The sequence below is a fragment of the Canis lupus genome, chromosome 4, assembly GCF_003254725.2.
Source record: "Canis lupus dingo isolate Sandy chromosome 4, ASM325472v2, whole genome shotgun sequence".
Classification (NCBI taxonomy): Eukaryota; Metazoa; Chordata; class Mammalia; order Carnivora; family Canidae; genus Canis; species Canis lupus.
The window spans coordinates 48,124,983-48,143,568 of NC_064246.1; the positions used below are offsets into that span (position 1 = coordinate 48,124,983).

The 18,586-nt window shown below is 35.3% G+C and overlaps 1 protein-coding gene across 4 annotated transcripts in view; it reads right to left on the reverse strand.

Annotated features, from left to right (window-relative positions):
• MAT2B (methionine adenosyltransferase 2B) overlaps positions 1-18,586 on the reverse strand; it is a 22,299-nt gene continuing 3,713 nt past the window's right edge. For 2 of the 4 annotated variants that reach the window (XM_025435051.3, XM_025435050.3), the window contains exons 2-7: positions 12,858-13,052; positions 10,635-10,749; positions 10,293-10,445; positions 7,604-7,797; positions 6,496-6,609; positions 5,216-6,146 (exon numbers count right to left, since the gene is read on the reverse strand). In XM_025435051.3, the coding sequence (XP_025290836.1) occupies positions 5,976-6,146; positions 6,496-6,609; positions 7,604-7,797; positions 10,293-10,445; positions 10,635-10,749; positions 12,858-13,052 (942 nt within the window). In that variant the 3' untranslated portion in view covers positions 5,216-5,975. Of the gene's footprint in view, positions 124-5,215; positions 6,147-6,495; positions 6,610-7,603; positions 7,798-10,292; positions 10,446-10,634; positions 10,750-12,857; positions 13,053-18,586 lie in introns of those variants that run through there. The other 2 variants (XM_025435052.3, XM_035715308.2) reach the window with 2 other exon arrangements.

Sequence of the window (18,586 nt, forward strand, 5' to 3'; positions counted from 1 at the left end):
ATGTGAGGAGATGAAGTGAGGTGAATGATGTAGGCATTGTGTTGTAGCATTAGGCTACTACTGTCCTTCTGACGATACGTCAGGAGGATCATCTACTTCTGGACCACGGTTGACTGCAGGTAACTGAAACCACAGAAAGTGAAACTGCAGATAAGGGGGGACTATTGTATAGACCTTCTAAGGTATGCATAATGTTCTATTTCTTAACCTGAGTTATTACACATGGTGTTTATCATTACTCTTTAAACTGTATATACATCTTATGCACTTTTGTACTTATGACTTATCACAATTAAAAACATGTTTTTCAGGGTGCCCGGGTAGCTCAGATGGTTAAGCATCTGCCTTTGGTTCAGGTCATGATCTCAGAGTCCTTGGATCAAGCCCCACATTGGGCTCCTGGCTCAGCAGGGAGTCTGCTTCTCCCCTTCTCTCTCCCCCTACTTGTGTTCTTTTTCTCTCTGCATCTGTCTCGAATGAATAAAATCTTTTAAAAAAAGGGTTTTTTTGATTCTAAGATCGGGATGAAACAAATTTATTCACTAAAACTCACATCTAGATTTCTTATCTCTTCCAGATTTTAAATAAACAACCTAGGCCTGCTAAGCCATCTGTAGCTGGAGATAGGTGTTAAGTTGGTTTAGCTGACTTAAGTGGATCATGGGTGACGGATCTGTAATGAGTCACTAAGAGAACTTAGAAATGTTTTGAGGTTGACATTATTAAAGATGATGATCCCTCATGCTGCTGAGAGACATATATTCAAAGTAGGCAGACAGTGGTGCTGTTTTATGTGGTGTTATCTCACACAGCCATGTATTTTTTCCACCACCCATCCCTGTCCTATAGTTTCAGGGTGAATTCCAACTACAGAACATTTCCGAAGAACCCTCAACACACTTTCAATTCAACTATCCAAGAACCTAATATGTACTAAGCACATACTACAGCCTGGGGAGTGAGAACAAAAAATTATTCCCAGCTCCCCAGTATGCCCAAGTGTTAGACTTTTCCTGGAAAAGTTTTGGCATCTCACATTAAAACATTTTGAAACTGGGGTGCCTCGCTGGCTCAGTCAAGAGGATGCAACTCTTGATCTTGAGTAATGAGTTTTAGTCCCACACTGGGTGTAGAGATTACTTACATAAATAAATTTTATTTATTTATTTTTAAAGATTTTATTTATTTATTCATGAGATAGAGACAGAGAGAGGCAGAGACACAGGCAGACACAGGCAGAGGGAGAAGTAGGCTCCATACAGGGAGCCCGACGTGGGACTCGATCCCGGGACTCCAGGGTCACGTCCTGGGCCAAAGGCAGGCGCCAAACCGCTGAGCCACCCAGGGATTCCCCACATAAATAAACTTTAAAAAAACCTTTTTTTTGAAACCTCTATAACAAGTTTACATTTCAAAAGAAAACATTTTTTTTAAGTTCTATAAGGGGCAAAATTGAAATTGTTCAATATGTTCTGTTTGTCAAAAATCAGAATGAAGGTGGAGTCCATGGAAAGCAAAACAATTATGGGAATAAGATAAGCAATTTCATGTCCATCGCTTGATATTAAGTCAATTGAAAAAAACTACAAAATATTTTTAAAGGGCAGGGAGGAGGGACACCTGGCTGACTCAGTTGGTAGAGCATACAAGTCTTGTTCTGAGGGTTGTGAGGCTGAAGCCTCACATTGAGTGTAGAGCCTACTTAAAAAAACAAAAACTAAAAATAGATAAATTAAATCAATTGCAAATATAGGAATTTTAACAAATCCAATTTTCAGAGATACAATTAGCTACATAAAAATTCAAGTATTTTGCCAAATATGGCAAAATACAGAACTTCAGAAGCAGGCTGAAAAAGTTTTAAGAATAATTTATCCTCTTTAAAACCTTTTAAAGGCTTCTGGGTGGCTTAAAAGGTTAAGTGTCTGACTTAACTTTGGCTGGGGTCAAGATCTCAGGATTGTGGGATCCATCAAGCCTCACATTGGGCTCTGCACTCAGTGAGGAGTCAGCTTATCCCTCTCCCTCTGCTCCTGCCCCACTTGCACTATCAAATAAATGAAATCTTAAAAATAAAATCTTTTAAAATTTACTCCCAAAATAGAAAATCTATCCTCATTGTAGAGAACTTGAAAAATATTTTTAAAATCACAAAGAAAAAAACCCACTCGTACTCCTACATATGCAGGAAAACTCCTATTGTCTTATGTCAGAAAGTACGGCTAACACTGAGAGTATAAGCACAGGCTCCTTCACACACCAAGCCCTTCCTCTAGGCACTTGTAAGTCCACTGCTCCTTTTGCTAAGCATCTGTGCTCTAGGCATTTCCACAGCAGACGTGTGAAATAGGTGGTATTACTCCCACTTAACCGTAAAAAGAAACTGAAACTCAAGGGAAAAACAACTTACCAGGAGCAAGTGGTAGAACCACATTCAAATCCAGATTTGCCTGTTTCTTTTTGCTATATGTAATACTGCCCTCAAGTCAGAAAATTCTCTTAACCTGCACTGTCGAATTAAAATCTACTGCCTTATTTACTGCTAATGATATGATTTGGCTTGCAAAGAGATAGAATTTAGACTCCAACAGTAATTTCTCCCAAAGTTTTTATTAGACAGTTGGATGTTTCCTATTTCCTTCTGAAAAGTGGCTGAAATGATTACTATTTTGTATTAAAACCCCAAATAAGCAAATACCTTTAACTACATATGACAGTGGTTTAAACATCTAACAAAAATAGTCTAAGAAATATTTAAGATACATTCTATTCTTCATACATTCAGGTCTTTACGCCAAGCTCTTTTCCTATTTTGGTAATGATTTTTTTCTGAATTCATTCTTACTCCACAGATTGATACATCCAGAACCTGTGGGATTTTATATATATACATACACACACACACACACACACATACACACACACACACACACCTGTGAGCTTACAGGTATAAACTGCAGATATACAGTAGAACAGAAAGTCTAACAAATGTGAATGTTTTATACATTGGGCTCATTAAAAGCATGCTCTAAAATTCCACACAACCTAAGTACATCATTAAAAAACTAGTAATTAAATAAACGGTGGTTCATTCACTGATACAATGGAATACATACTGCCATGAAAGAATACTTAGTTCCTTCTCTTTGGCGCTCTACAGGCATGTGGTAGATTCTGTGGCTGTTGACACAGTGCACCTCATAGGCTGGGAAGGGAAAGGGTGGCCTTAACCAGGTACAGTGACTGACACAGTCACTGTCATCAGGACCATGGCCCAGGGGTCAGGGATGCTCAACTGACTCATGGAGGTCTGCAATCAGAATGGTTCTTAATAGATGACCTGAGCTAATTAGTAAGCATATTAAGAATAATGGGGATCTAAAAAAAAAAAGAATGGGGGCTAGATTTCTCATCAGAGAATGACGCTACAAACATAGAAAAGAATGGAACAATACTAGCATTGAAGTATCAACGTGAATTTCCCTTTCTTTCAGAGAGAGATATCAGAAAAGTCAAGATCAGGAAAGAGAAAATAACACTGAAGAACTGTTCCAGGTTGAAGTTGAAAGAAAATGGTAAAAAATGCCATGAGTAATCCTGGATTGGGCACACTTATTTACTGGCAAATTTACATGAATGGAGTCTGTGGATTGGATAATACTGGATCAATGTTAATTTCTTGATTCTGATGATTATATTATGGGGTTATGTGGAACAGCATCCTGAGGTTTAGAAATTATACTCTGATGCTTATATAAAAGATGGGTGATTAGGAATCATATCTGTAACTTACTCTTAAAATGGCTCAGGAAATAAAACTATACCTTGTGTGTGTATGTAAAGAGAAAGAGAAAGAGAAAATGACAGGATAAATGTACCTAAACGTTGGTAATTGGGAAATCTGGAAGGGGGAATACAAACATTCTTTGTGATATTATGACAACTTTTCTGTTAAGATTAAAATTTCAAAGGCACTCAGCTGGCTCAGTCAGTGTACGCACAACGCTTGATCTCGGAGTTTTGAGTTTGATCCCCAAGTTAGGTGTAAAGATTACTTAAAAGTAAAATCTTAAAAAAAAAAAAGATTGAAATTTCAAAGTGAATAGTAAACAAAAAAAAAAAACAACAAAAAAGAAAACTATAGACATTCTTAACTAATATAGAAAAAACTCTAAGCATATTAAATTTTTTAAAAGTACAGAAAAATACATATTATGATACTATTTGCAAAAAGAAGGGATGGTGATGTGTATATATATATATATACACACACACGAGTGTATTCTTACTATACAGAATGCCTGCAGAAACGTACCAGGATCTGAATCACTACACTGGTTTCTTCCACAGATGGAAAATCAGTAGAGAAGAATGAAAAAGGTTTTTCACTCTGAAACTTTTCAGTTTTGTACTATGTGAAATGAAGTAACTAAAATAAAAAAGGCTTTAATTCAGTGGTTGCTAATGCAAGTGCCAGGCTGGGTACTTTAAAGCATCCAGGGAAAACTTAAAACGAGATCAGCAGGTCTCAATTCCAAAAATTCTATTTCAGTTGATTCCAGTTTAGGGGTCAGGTACCACTAAAATTTCCCTAATTATAAAATTTAACATTGTTTGTTACTTAATTGTTGGTTCTTTAACCAAATTATCCAAACCTGATTCTCTACACTTAAATTCTTAATTAGGAACTTAGAAACAAGTATTTTTTGTTCAATGAAGAATAAAATCATAACCTAGGGAAAGGATATCCCAGAGTAAAAATCAGAAAATCTAAAACCAGGGTTCGCACTGACCCCTGAATAGCAGACAAATCATACTCTTCATTCCACCATTCTGATTCCTTATTAAGGACCGAAAATATCCTTGAGGCTAAGGTCACCTCAATGTTACTTAGTATAGATAATACATTCAAATATTCTGTATTCTTCAGAAAGAACATTCTAAGTAAATATATAGCAACATTACATAGTTATTTTTAGTTAAAAAACAATCAGTTGGCACACGTAGATACAATATCTGTAACATTCTAGGTCTCAAGTGATGAGTTTACCAGGATTCATTTTATTATTTAAATCTCAATAGATACCAACTATATTTTCTTATACCATCAGATGTTACATAAGAATGTAATTTTTAAAAATTAAAGCAACAAAATAACAGTGAGTTTAGATGTTTGGTCCTTACATTTAAAACGTAAATAAAAGAAAACTAAGCATTACCATGCCAGCAGTATATATTTATTATTATTCTTGAATGGCCAAAAGACTTACAAGGCCCATCATTATTAGTATAACCACAGATATGAAATATCACTTAGTGACATGGAGTGAAAAGGACAGTTTTACACATATTAAAAAAATACATACACATACACACATACTCTCTCTGTCAAGTGCTCACCGTACACTGCTACAAAAGCAGGAGGCATCAAGCTACAGGAGTTCCAATATACATAACATGTTGAAATATCTCAAGCTTAAAAACTTCACGTAAGTTGCAAAAATAAAGTTTCTTTCTTCAAACATTTTGATCAGAGCTCAAGCAATGCAAATAATGAACACCAATGATTTTCATACTACTTAACTCACTTTAAAACATAAAAAGGTCAACAGTTGCAAAAGTCCTGAAAATGGAGAGGTTATAGGAATGAACAATGCATTTCATCCAAGAAAAAGTCTACAGTAGATCTGTCTCATCCTGGCTCGTAAGTATTTAAGAATCATAATTTACTATACTCAAACAAAGTGAAGCCAGAACAAAATGATAAAAAGAAAAATCATTACGTCAAATGAGGCATTATCACCCTCAGTTTCTTTAAACAATTTCACTAGTGCAAGAGCATCATTTACCTGAAAGATCATGAGTCACAATTAAAGAGCACTCATACAAAACTATTTCCTTTTTTCTTTAAAAAGTGCCACTTACTATATACTTCTCAATTAAAAAAAACAAAAACAAAAAACCCTGCACATACACTAATGAAAAACCGTTTGTCTCCATCTCTTGTCAATGAGGAATGGCCAGAGAGATTCTTTGATTCCAATTCGAAATGGTGTTCTCTGGCCAATGCCCAAGGTCTCTAATTTGGTGCAGTCAAGCTGAGCATTTCTTGGACGCTGCGCTCCTAAGACAGGACTGTCAGTTATCTTTAAAGAAAAATAAAAACAATTAAAAAAAAGAAAATCCTATTTTGTAGTTTCATATTCTCTATTTCCCTTGCCCTTACTAAAAATGATTTGGATCCCAGAAAAATACACAAACAAATAAGACACTTTTCCTATAAACTTCATCAATACTCATGGGCCTCCTTGTACACGATAATTTAGAGATAAACAATATAAACTTCCAACATACAAAGTTCACTTTCATTAGTACCAAAAAATGAAGTTAGCCAAAATTTGCAAAGCAACAAGAAAAATGTTATCAATAATACATACTATAGTGACAGATCTGGGCTTTCACCAAGTGAGAAGGTTTTAAATGCCGTGTACTTACAGGTCGTAAGTGACTGCTGGGGAGGTTGAAGGCATCTGCAATTGCACATGCCATTTCATACTTAGTCATCTGTTCATTGCCAGACCAGTGAAAGGTTCCTTTAATTGATGGATCCTAATAAGGATATAAAAATTCAAAATAGTTTCAATGTTTTGAGTTGAGTGGTTTGACAGGCTGGATAAAAAAGCTAATTTAAAAGGTCCAGGAATTAAAATGCATCCCTCCTTTTTGGAATGTTCCCCATGAGATGTCTAAAATCAAATTATTATAAATATACACAGCTAAACATGAGAAGCAATTTCTAGGATTTAGCCTTAAGAATTTTTTTTAAATAAAAATATTAATGGTTCCAATTTTATTTAGTAGGAAACCTGAGAATGATCACAGATTTTTATGGAAACATAGGCCAATTTAATGAGTATTTCTAATTATCCTAAGCTAAAACCAAAACTTAATGGAACCATTTTGCAGGATGAACTAGTTAGGCATAACATCCTTAAATAGTTACAGAGCACATATTTAAAATACAAATTTTTATGTGTTAAAAAAATATAGACAAACTAACATTCAAAAATAAATCAGTCTTTCATCTTTGTATGAATATTCTATTTAGTTGCCAATTTTTCAAATGTCTGAAATTAACTCCTATTCAAATATCTAAAAAGAAAATTACAAATCATTCTTAAAATGGCTGAAGTTATAAATTCCTTTGGAGATTCTTCATTGGCATACATTAATCTTAAACAGAACAACTTCTTAAAGACATTATTTTGTCATCCAAAGAAAAAAATACAAGATTTTAGTCACCTTGCAATAAAAGAATGACAAGACCACAGTACATGAGAAAAAAAATTCAAACACAGGGGCAAAATATTTTTACTATTTATAAATATAGCCTACTATCTGCAAACTACTTTTGTTTGCTCTGCTTGTAATTTTATTTTATTTTTTTTTTGCTTGTAATTTTAAAAAGGTTTTAAATAAAAACTAATTCATATTATTATATGTAATATATATTATATATAATAATGAAAACAAAAACACTTAGACTTTCACTTGTTGATAGAAGTTAGGAAAGTTAGGAACTCTTCCTTCCAAAGATTCTCACCAGCATTCTCTTCTCTGCTAACTGACGACACACAGTGGCTACATCTTTCACATGTGTGGGGAACCTCTGCTGCCAGTGGTCCATGTTAGCTGACTTGTTACTGAACTGCACTTTATCAAACATAACAGTCACAGCACTTTCTTCAAGCTTTTCAACTTCTCCATACAGAACAGGAATTCTCAAAACAGCAGCTCCTAGGAATTAATAAAAACAAGTAATTTTTTAAAGCTGCCTGGTTAAATCTTGATATAAAATGAAAGTATGTGGATTTAAACAATCCTGTTTTAGAAACTGGCAATATTTCAAAATGACACAGTTCATCTATAATAATACCCATTTAACAAATATTGTACTCAATATTTTTAAAGTTCTCTGTTCATTTGGGGTATTTTTATATACTATTCTTAACAATCATATTAATGAAATTAAACTGATCATGACAACTAAATGCAATGAATGATCCTTGACTAGATCCTAGATTAAAAAATAAAACACAATGAAGGCATTATTGGGACAGGTGGGAAAATTCCTACATAGATGATATAGTATAACATGATATTAACGTTAAATTTCCTGAGTATGGTAACTACACTGTAATTATGTAAAGAACATTCTTGTTAGAGGATAAATAGCATAGGGGTGCCTGAGTGGTTCAGTCAGCTGAATGTCCGACTCTTGGTTTTAGCTCAGGTCATGATCTCAGCCACGTGTTGGGCTCTGTGCTCAGTGGGGAATCTGTTTAAGATGCACTTCCTTTGCTCCTCCACTCCCTCAAATAAATAAATAAATCTTTAAAAAAAAAAAAAAAGAAGAAGAAGGGTGGCTCGTGGTTGAGCGTCTGCCTTCAGCTCAGGGCGTGATCCCAGAGTTCCAGGATTGAGTCCCACATCGGGCTCCCTGCGAGAAGCCTGCTTCTCCCTCTGCCTATGTATGGGCCTTCTCTCTGTCTCTCATGAATAAATTAATAAAATCTTAAAAAAAAAAAAAGGTAAGTAGCATAGTGAAGTATTTTGCGGTGAATTTCAGACAATTCCCAACGAGTCTGGAAAAAAAAATATACACACATACACACAAGACACATGGCAAAACATTAACAAGTGGTGAATCTATAATAAAAGTTATATGAGTGTTTTACCACATTAATTCTTGAAACCACTGATTAAGGAATTATGAGGTATTTAAATTTTCTGTTGGTCCCTACTGAGCAGTTACAACAGACTTTGAATAATTAACACTTAAACTGAAAATTAACAAACCACTTTTTAATTAAATTAACATATTGGATAACCATGTATAGATATGTACTCAAGGATGATTCCTGCAGGATAATTTCTAATACAAAAAAACAAAAAACATGTGGAAAGCTAAATGCCTGTCAGTATGGTACCTATACTAGGAGATGCTTCTCAAAGAGTCTGTAAGTCTAAGGCAGTACAAGGAATCATTAAATCAAGTACTATGCAGCCACTGACAGTAAAAAGATAACCCAGAAATGACTCAATATGTATTGAAATACAGATATGGAGGGACCAGGTTATAAAACCAAACCCACTGTTTTTAGAAATTCACAAAAAAAATGCTTTCATACCTAACCACATCCAGTGCTTCTTGGAGGCAGCATTATAAAACAACAGCTCTTTACAATTTTCTTTTTGATTTTTTCAATGAGGGTATAATTTTTATATTCAGCACACATGTACGTGTATGTATACACAAATACACATAGGAGAAAAGAAGAGCCATACCAATAGAAATTTAAAAGCTGGGGCACCTGGGTGGCTCAGCTGGTTAACTGTATGACATTTGGTTTCAACTCAGGTCATGACCTCAGGGTTGTGAGATCAAGCCCTATGTTGGGCTCTGTGCTGGGTGTGAAGCCTGCTTGAGATTCTCTATCTCTCTCTGCCCCTGGCCCCCAGCCTCTCCCTCTCGGGAGCTATCTTGAAAAGAAAAGAAAAAAAAAAAGAAATTTGAAAACCATACTAAAGGGGCATCTGGGTGGTTCTGTCAGTTAAGCGTCTGCCTTTGGCTTGGGTCATGGGATTATGACCAGGGTCCTGGGATCAAGCCCAGGTTGGATTCCCTGCTCAGCAAGGAGTCTGCTTCTTCCTTTCCCTCTGCCCTTCCCCCCTGCTTGTGTGTGCTCTCTTTCAAATAATAAAATCTTTAAAATAATAATAATAATAATAATAATTCCTCAATCTAGGAGAAATGATACTAATCTGTTTTTTGAAAGTAGATTACAAATATTTATACTGTAAGTTTTTTTCTTTATACAATAACATTTTTCTTAATGTAAGCTCTATACCCAATGTGGGGTTTGAGCTCACAACCCCAAGATTAAAAGTCACATGCTCTAATGACTGAACCAGCCAGGTGCCCCTATACAATGACATTCATGTATACACTGATACTGGAAAAAGTCTGGAAGGATTCATAAATTCTTCATGGTATCTAAAATCCTTATTTTTCTTTTTTATTAACTATATTCTCTAATTTTCTCCAATGATTTATGCTCCTTGACTAGTTTTTCCAAAATTTAAAAAGTATATTTTATATATTTTTTTAAATATATTTTTACATACTTCTATATTCTCTATGTATTTTATGTATAGCAATGTTATATATACACACACATAAACCCTCAAAACAATCAAAATAGTCAGGGGCTAAAGAAATTGTGTCTTACCTAAATTGTTCTCTAGGACAGCCTTTTCGCCTTCTAATTTTGTTTTGCCATACAGATTTAAGGGACTTGGTACATCTTCCTCTCTATAAGGTGGATTTGTTCCATCAAATACGTAATCGGAGCTAATGTAGATTAGAAATGCTCCAATTAAAGCTAAAAAAAGATAGACATAAAAGAAAAGAATCTATTAAATTATTGCAGAACATTACTCTGTACTGGCATTTATAATAGCTTCTTCGTCATATACAAACAAATCTCTTATAAGCCATCTAGAAAACTTTAATCATTATAAACTCAGCAATTATTTAATATTTTATGAAAATTTTATAAAGTCATCATTACCTGCTTCCTTTGCTAAATTCCCAGAAGCATCCACATTAAGTTGAGAAGCAGCATCTGGCTGATTTTCTACAACATCTGGCCTTCTCTCTGCTGCACAATGTACTATAACATGGGGCTGGAAGTTAAACATTGATGTATTTTTAACCCAAAAGGAATAAAACAGGGGAGCTACAGCCTTCCAACAGTAACTCAATTCATAAAAATATGCTTGTTAAATCAACATTCCTTCAACTACAGAATTACTGTAATTTTTTTTTCAAGAATTGCTGTTAATAGTTTTGTCATGCTTCCCTTTTCCAAGTTTCAGACTTCCTTAAAATAAATGTAGGCGCTGAAAGGAAAGAGCAATTTAGTAATCCCTAGGCAAAACCAGACAAACTCAGCGTCAACTACTACTTCTCTATCAAAGTAAGCTAATGTCCTCTAATTTCGATGGGAGAAAGAGCTAATATTTATGTAATATGACCTAAATACCTAATAAATCTATGTTAAAAGGAGAATACCAATTTCAAATTAAATTAATAAATTCAAATCTCTTAGGCCAGTCACTTAAAGAATGTCAACTATCCATAAAAACTATATTCCCAGTTGAGCATGTAGTATGCCTGAATGCCATATGCTAAGCACTGTGCAAGGAGCAAGGATTTCATAATCTACTGGAAAAGAAGGACAGGTAAAGAGACTGTTTCAGTACAGTTTGTCAGACATCAAGATAGAAGAATGGGGGCACCTGGCTGGCTCAGTCAGCAGACCATGAGATTCTTGATCTTGGGGTCATGATTTTAAGCATCATGTTGGGCCTAGAGCTTACTTTGAAAAAAAAATTTTTTTTTAATTAAAGATAAAGAAATGCAGAGTCCAAAAAAAAAAAAAAAAAAAAAGAAAAGAAATGCAGAGTCCTTGGTAGAGAAGAGGCATCTACTTCCCAGAGAAGATGAATAAAGGCGAAGATTTGGTAAAACAACGGATAGGCAGGACTAATGTACAAACATACCAAACTATCTCCTTCCTTAATAACTGTTTTGAGGAGGCATCATCTTAAGAGTTGTTTTAAAACTTGAATGTGAGACGCCTGGGTGGCTCAGTGGTTGAACGTCTGCTTCCAGCTCAAGGCAGGGTCCCAGAGTCCCAGGATCAAGTCTCGTCCTGGGCTCCCCTCAAGGAGCCTGCTTTTCTTTGCCTATGTCTCTGCCTCTCTCTGTGTGTCTCTCATGAATAAATAAAATCTTTTAAAAATAAATAAATAAATAAAACTTGAATGTACATAATCTGGGACACACCTTAAAATGTCCTGGGCCCTACCACAGACTTATTGAATTAAAATCTCTGGGAGTGAGACCTAAAGAATAAGTTCCCCAACTGATTCTGATGCAGGTATCTCTTGGACCATAGTTTTGAAAAGAACTTTAACTCTCAATTTGATCAGACACAGGTAGAACAGAATCTAAATTTTTCAGTAACTCTTCTGTGGCAATGATCAACAAATTATTTAACCTCTCTGAGCCTTTGTCATCTCTAAAATGGAAATGATAATACCTATTTTGCAGTGTTGTAAGGATTACAGATAATATTAAAAAGGCATTTGCACAGAAAGTAATACTTAACAAAAGTACCTCACAAACATAAGCTTTTTATAAAAACTTTTTATAAACCTTTTATAAAAAGGTTCCAAGGTTTGGAATATATATACAAATTCCAAGGTTTGTCAATCTTTGTTTCAACCTAATCTTTTTAAGGACTGCATATACTTGGCCATGCTTACCAGAAAAAAAGTGCACTATACAGTTGACCATAGAACATGGGTTTGAACTGCATAAGTCCATGTATGTACTTTCTCTAAAGCTCCAATTATTTTTTAATAAGCATAATATCATAAATGTTTTCTCAGTAACATTTTCTTTCTCCTAGCTTACTTTATTGTTAAGAATATAGTACATAACACATATACATAATATGTGTTTATCAACTATATAATTTATTGCTAAGGCTTCCAGTCAACAGTAGGCTATTAGCAGTTATTGTGGGGAAGTAAAAAGTTATACATAGATGTTCAACTGTGCAGGAGTCAGCACTCCTAAACCACGCACTGTTCAAGGGTCAACTGTGTACTGTTGTTGCTTAATGGTGAAAGCTTAAGTATAGTAACTCCCTTGAAAGCAAGAACATGTTCTAAATCATCCAGACAATTCTTAATATAGTTTTCATGTGTTAAAATAAACATACCTGAAAATCATGAATAATGTGATGAACCGCTTCAGAATCCAAAAGATTAACCTGTTCAAATTTTGGTCTTGCTCTTCTAAAACCACAGCCAAAGGCATGCCAATTATTCTGCTTAAATTCTTTATACACAGCTCTGCCAAGAAGCCCAGTGGCACCAGTAATCAGAACCCGCCTATTAGGGAGGTTAACGTCCTCCTAAAAGGTGAAGGGGGGGGGGGGGGGGGAGAGGGAAAGGGTTACTTATTTTGAAAATATTCTCTCCACAAAGTTAGCACTATCATTGTTCACCAAATACTTCAAGTTTAAGTAGTTTGCTTCATATCCTAGATCTATTAGACAATTCTTAAGTTAGAACAAAGATCAAACTGCATCAATAATTGTATCATTTAAGAAAAAGTTTTATTAATCCTACTCCTGAAAAAGAACCTAAGATGATACTATAAGGATACATCTTGTCAAACAGATTTAGATTTTTTTTAAAAAAAGATTTTATTTTTTAAGTAAACTCTATACCCAACATGGGGCTGGAACTTACAATCCCAAGATCAAGAGTCATATGCTCCAATTGACTGAGCTAGCCAGGTGCTCTGATTTCCTGTTAATAATGGAAGAATCTTACTTTAATGATCAATGATGTCCAAATGAATAAACAGCAATTTTATTTTTATTTTTAAGGTTTTATTTATTTATTCACAAGAAACAGAGACATAGGCAGAGGAAGAAGCAGGCTCCTTGCAGGGAGTGTGATGCAGAACTCAATCCCAGGACCCCAGGATCAGGACCAAAGCCAAAGACAGAAGCTCAACCACTGAGCCACCCACGTGCCCCTAAATAGCAATTTTAATTATGCTCTCTAGTTTATAAAAACATACAACCAGTTTGAAGCTTATGAATTTCTTATGGCCTATTTGGCTGTGTTCTACCAACATACTCACAAGTTGACAATTTTGATCTTCAGTTTGTGATTGCCAAGTTTTCTTTCAAATCTCAGTGATTTATCATATTTTGATAGGTCTTAGTTATAGGATTCAGATTTCACAGGAATTTACGTGGAGGATAAATAAATGTGATCCTTATAGTAATAATATTCCAAACCGGTAAATGTTCCTGAGTTAACCCTAAATTTAACCTAATAGGCCAATTAAAACACAGAGTAGGGAGGGAAAAAGAAGAAAAAACTAACACAGAGGGTAAGCGAAAAAAAAGAAACTAGAATACTTTAAACTGATTTGTGTTCTTGTGTGAAAAAGAAAAAGTTCCTTACACAATGAAATTAAAAGGAACTACTATTTAGAAAACAAGTTCTGGGATCCCTGGGTGGCACAGCGGTTTGGCGCCTGCCTTTGGCCCAGGGGCGCGATCCTGGAGACCCGGGATCGAATCCCACGTCGGGCTCCCGGTGCATGGAGCCTGCTTCTCCCTCTGCCTGTGTCTCTGCCTCTCTCTCTCTCTGTAACTATCATAAATAAATAAAAAATTTAAAAAAAAAAAAAAATTTAGAAAACAAGTTCTGTTTCCAAAGCGGTTTAAAAACTTTCCTTATTCCCAAGATGGGTAACACTAAATTTCCCAGACTCTTGAATAAAATCAACATTTATTATTTAAAAGCCACCAACAAGAAGTTTTATTTGGAGTAATTGGCTGGCTAAGTCCATACAGCAAGCGACTCTTGATCTCAGGGTCATGAGTTCAAGCCCAAGTTGGTGTGGAACCTACTTTAAAAATAGATATATATTACATTTTATCAATTCGAGATTTTATTTCAAGCGTTTATAGTCACCTATTCTGAGCTGTAAAAAACTTTAAACAAGCATACAATAACTAAAGATCTTTCTTTGTTAGCCCTTAGTTCAGCAGAAAAATTTAGCGCTACGAATTTTTTTTTTACAAGAAAGCCACCATGAGGGTGGAGTGCCTATGTGGTGCAGTCTGGCCTCCAACTCTTGGTTTTAGCTCAAGTCCTGATCTCAGAGTTGTGACACTGAGCCCTGTCAGTAGGGAGTGTGCTTGAGAGTCTCTCTCCCACTTTCCTTGCCCCTCCACCTAGTATGAGCAAGCATGTGCATTCTTTCTCTCTCTCTGAAATAAATAAATACGTCTAAAAAAAAAAAAAAAAAAAAAAAGCCACTGAAATTAGGTATCCCTACCACAGGAAAAACCAGAAATGAAAGGGCTGAAACAGCATAAAGGGGTAGGGATGCCTGCATGGCTCAGTTGGTTAGGCATTCAACTCTTGGTTTCCGTTCAGGAGTTGGGTTGTCCCTCTCTCTCTCCTCTCTTGCACATGCTCTAAAATAAATAAATAAAATATTTTTAAAAATAAAGCATAATGGTAAACTATGGAAGGTATTTTTTCCTTAGTTCACCAATTCCAAATATTTTAAAAGTTGAAGGAAATTCATCAAGGCTCTCTGTTGTACAACTTGGCTCTAAGCCAACTGATCTATGAAAACAAGAATTTCAGCCAGCAAAATATTTTCTTTGGGTTTTGGCAAGAAAACAGCTCTACAAAGACTGATTTGGAAAGAAGAGAAAACAGCCAAGTCTAGTAGATACAATCAGAAAACAATTTATACAGGATAAGTCCCATAAAGATCCCTGAGAAAATATTATACAAGAGCTATGATTTCATTTCTTCTCAGTTTCTCACTTTTTATTACTTCACATTAAAGAAGCAAAAGAATATATAACAGTTCTTAGTTGGTAGTTCTCAGGCTTCACTCTGTTTAAGAATCATGCACAAGGTTTTCAGATTCTGTACATCTGGGATAAATCCTGGTAATTTGCATTTCTAACAAGTTCCCAGGAATGTGCTGAAGACAGTGATTTGGGAACTGTCCTTTGAGAAGAAGTGTAATCTTGAACTCTGAGGAAAGTCCAAGGTTTTTCTTAAAGATATATTTATCTTATTCAAAGACGCCAAAAAATTATCATCTACCTTTCTAAAAGTGACATGATCTTTTCCTTCCCTCTTCTCCCATTAAAAAAGGAAAAGAAAAGTCAAGGAAAAAGTATTCTGTATTCCACAAAGGTTACTGAACAGTGAATTCAGATCCCTGCATATTTCACTGATTCTGTGAAGCACACTTTTTCCTCATTTTAACATCCCTGTTAAATGTATGAAATAGAGATGCATCTTATTACTGTCATAGTCTGGCAATGTCTTGCTTTTTTAGTGCATCTTAAAATCAGAGCCCAGATTATCTTATAATCAAGTACGTCTTAGACTTGATGAAATATAGTATCAAATTACAAGGATAGCAAGGCTCTTAGGGAATTTAAGATGTTTAACTTCTAAAAAGGATGAGGTTGGGACACCTGGGTGGCTCAGCGGTTGAGTATACGCCTTTGGCTCAGGGCGTGATCCCAGGGTCCTGGGATTGAGTCCCACCATCGGACTCCCTGTGAGGAACCTGCTTCTCCTTCTGCCTGTGTCTCTGACTCTCTCTGTGATCCCTCATGAATAAATAAATAAAACCTTTAAAAAATAAAATGAATAAATAAAAAAGGATGAGATTGCATAGAAAAAATACAACCTTATATCCTCATACTCTGGGGTAATTTGTAAGGTCTCTAGAAGAAAATATGTAATAGTCCATGGTACTCAGTGGTTAGATGTCAATGCTCAAAAATTTTCTTTTAATAAGAGAGCAGAGATCTGAAGTGCAAGCATTTTCTAAAACGGAAATGATACTGCACAATCTTATATTTCAAAACTATCGAGTGTTATGTAAGCCTACCTTCCAATCATAATAGCCTTGTTGGACATGCAAGGCAAATATTTCCAAACTGAGCAATCTGAAGCCCAAGAGATGTTAAAGGCTTTACCCACAGTACAGGGAAAAGGCTGGGCTCAGAACTTGTTTCGTTTGTTTCTAGCTTCTGTGGTCTAGCCAAATACATACTGGGTTGTGTCTTTATCCTTGGACCTTCTATTTGATTTCATAATGATTAAAATTTAACTGTTCTGCCACAAAATGTGGTATTGAGAAGTTATTGAAATCTCAATTGATCTAATTCCTCATTAGTAAAATGAGGCATTTGGACAAGATGACTACGGCTCTTCCAACTTTACAGCTCTACAATTCTAACATTTTCCATATTATCCTTAACACAGAGGGGACTGAGTCTGAAAAGAGTGAAAGGAACTTTATTTACTTAATTTTTCCTCTTTTCACAGAGTTCTCTCTAGAGACTCAAAGAGCACCTTCTGTCACCACTATAGGAGCCAAGACAAGATTTTTTTTCACTTGGATTGCAAATTTGTTGGTGCTTGGCAAATAAAATATGCCTCATTCTGAAATTAAAAAATGCCAAACAAAAATATCTATTTTTTACTTTCTATATATAAACACCTGAAGCTTTTCAAAAGTGCACAGTTTTTGTTTTGTTTTGTTTTGTTTTAATTTTTAAAAGAAAAGAAACATTATCCTAAAAAATTACTTTGGACTGTTACTGCATAAAATATTTTAGTCCTACAAAACATAGGAGTGTTCATGCACTTCAAGGAACTCAGAATGAATAAGAAGCTGTAGTTAACCCAAATCACAATAAAGAGCTGAAAATATTTTCTGCTTGAAAAATCTACTTCCTTAATTTCTATTGCTTGAAAAATCTACTTCCTTAATTTCTATCAAACATTAAACTACTCTGAACGTATTTGCCTCTAATTACATAAACTCTTAGAAGTACAGAACCCCAAGTGACCAGATTTATAGACACCAAAAGAATTACTGAAAAATTAAACACATAAAAATAAATGTAGACTTACTACTTTTATTAGGCTACCTAATCAAATGATTCCAAACTATAGGTAATGTAACAAATGGCTCTTTCAAAATGGTCAAACACTACTTTGGGACAGTGATTTGTACTTTAGCACACATGCATTAACTTCTACTAAAAATGTCCTAGAAAAAGAATGAGACATCACTAACATCTAAATAGAGATCTTCTTAAATTTTAGTGGTTAAATACAATACTTTGCTATTTTTAGAACCTAAATTTGGCAGTTTCCTATTCATTTCTTTAATTGATCCTCATTCAACAATCCCCTGGAGGCATCTCTGAGTAGTAATCACTGGACTCAAGATGCTATGATAACCTAGGTGACACTGGTCTAACTGCTACTGTCACCCTATTTGTATCCTATAAGACAGTCTTTTTTTTTTTTTTTTTAAGATTTTATTTATTTATTAATGAGAGACAGAGAGATAGAAAGAGACAGAGAAAGAGTAGCTGAGACACAGGCAGAGGGAGAAGTGGGACTTGATCCTAGGACCCCAGGATCAGGCCCTGGGCTGAAGGTGGTGCTAAATCGCTGAGCCACCCAGGCTGCCCCTCTACAAGTCTTAACAGGTTATCGCTACAGTTGCCTTCTCCGATATAAGTTGTAAGGCACTGTGAAATTCATTCTCACAAGTGGATTTTAATTCTACACGTTTTGACAGAGCATCAAAAAACGTGTCAAGATTTAGGTTGGGGACCTAAATCTTAGGTCAGTCTGTACAGCATGCGACTCTTGATCCCAGAGCTGTGAGTTTGAGCCCCATGTCCGGTGGAGAGATTATTTTAAAATTAAAAAAAAAAAATCAGGGGCACCCCAGTTGCTCAGTAGTTGAGTGTCTGCCTTTGGCTCAGGTCATGATCCCCGGGTCCTGGCATCAAGTCCTGCATCAGGCTCCCCGGGGAAAGCCTGCTTCTCCCTCTGTCTATGTCTCTGCCTTTCT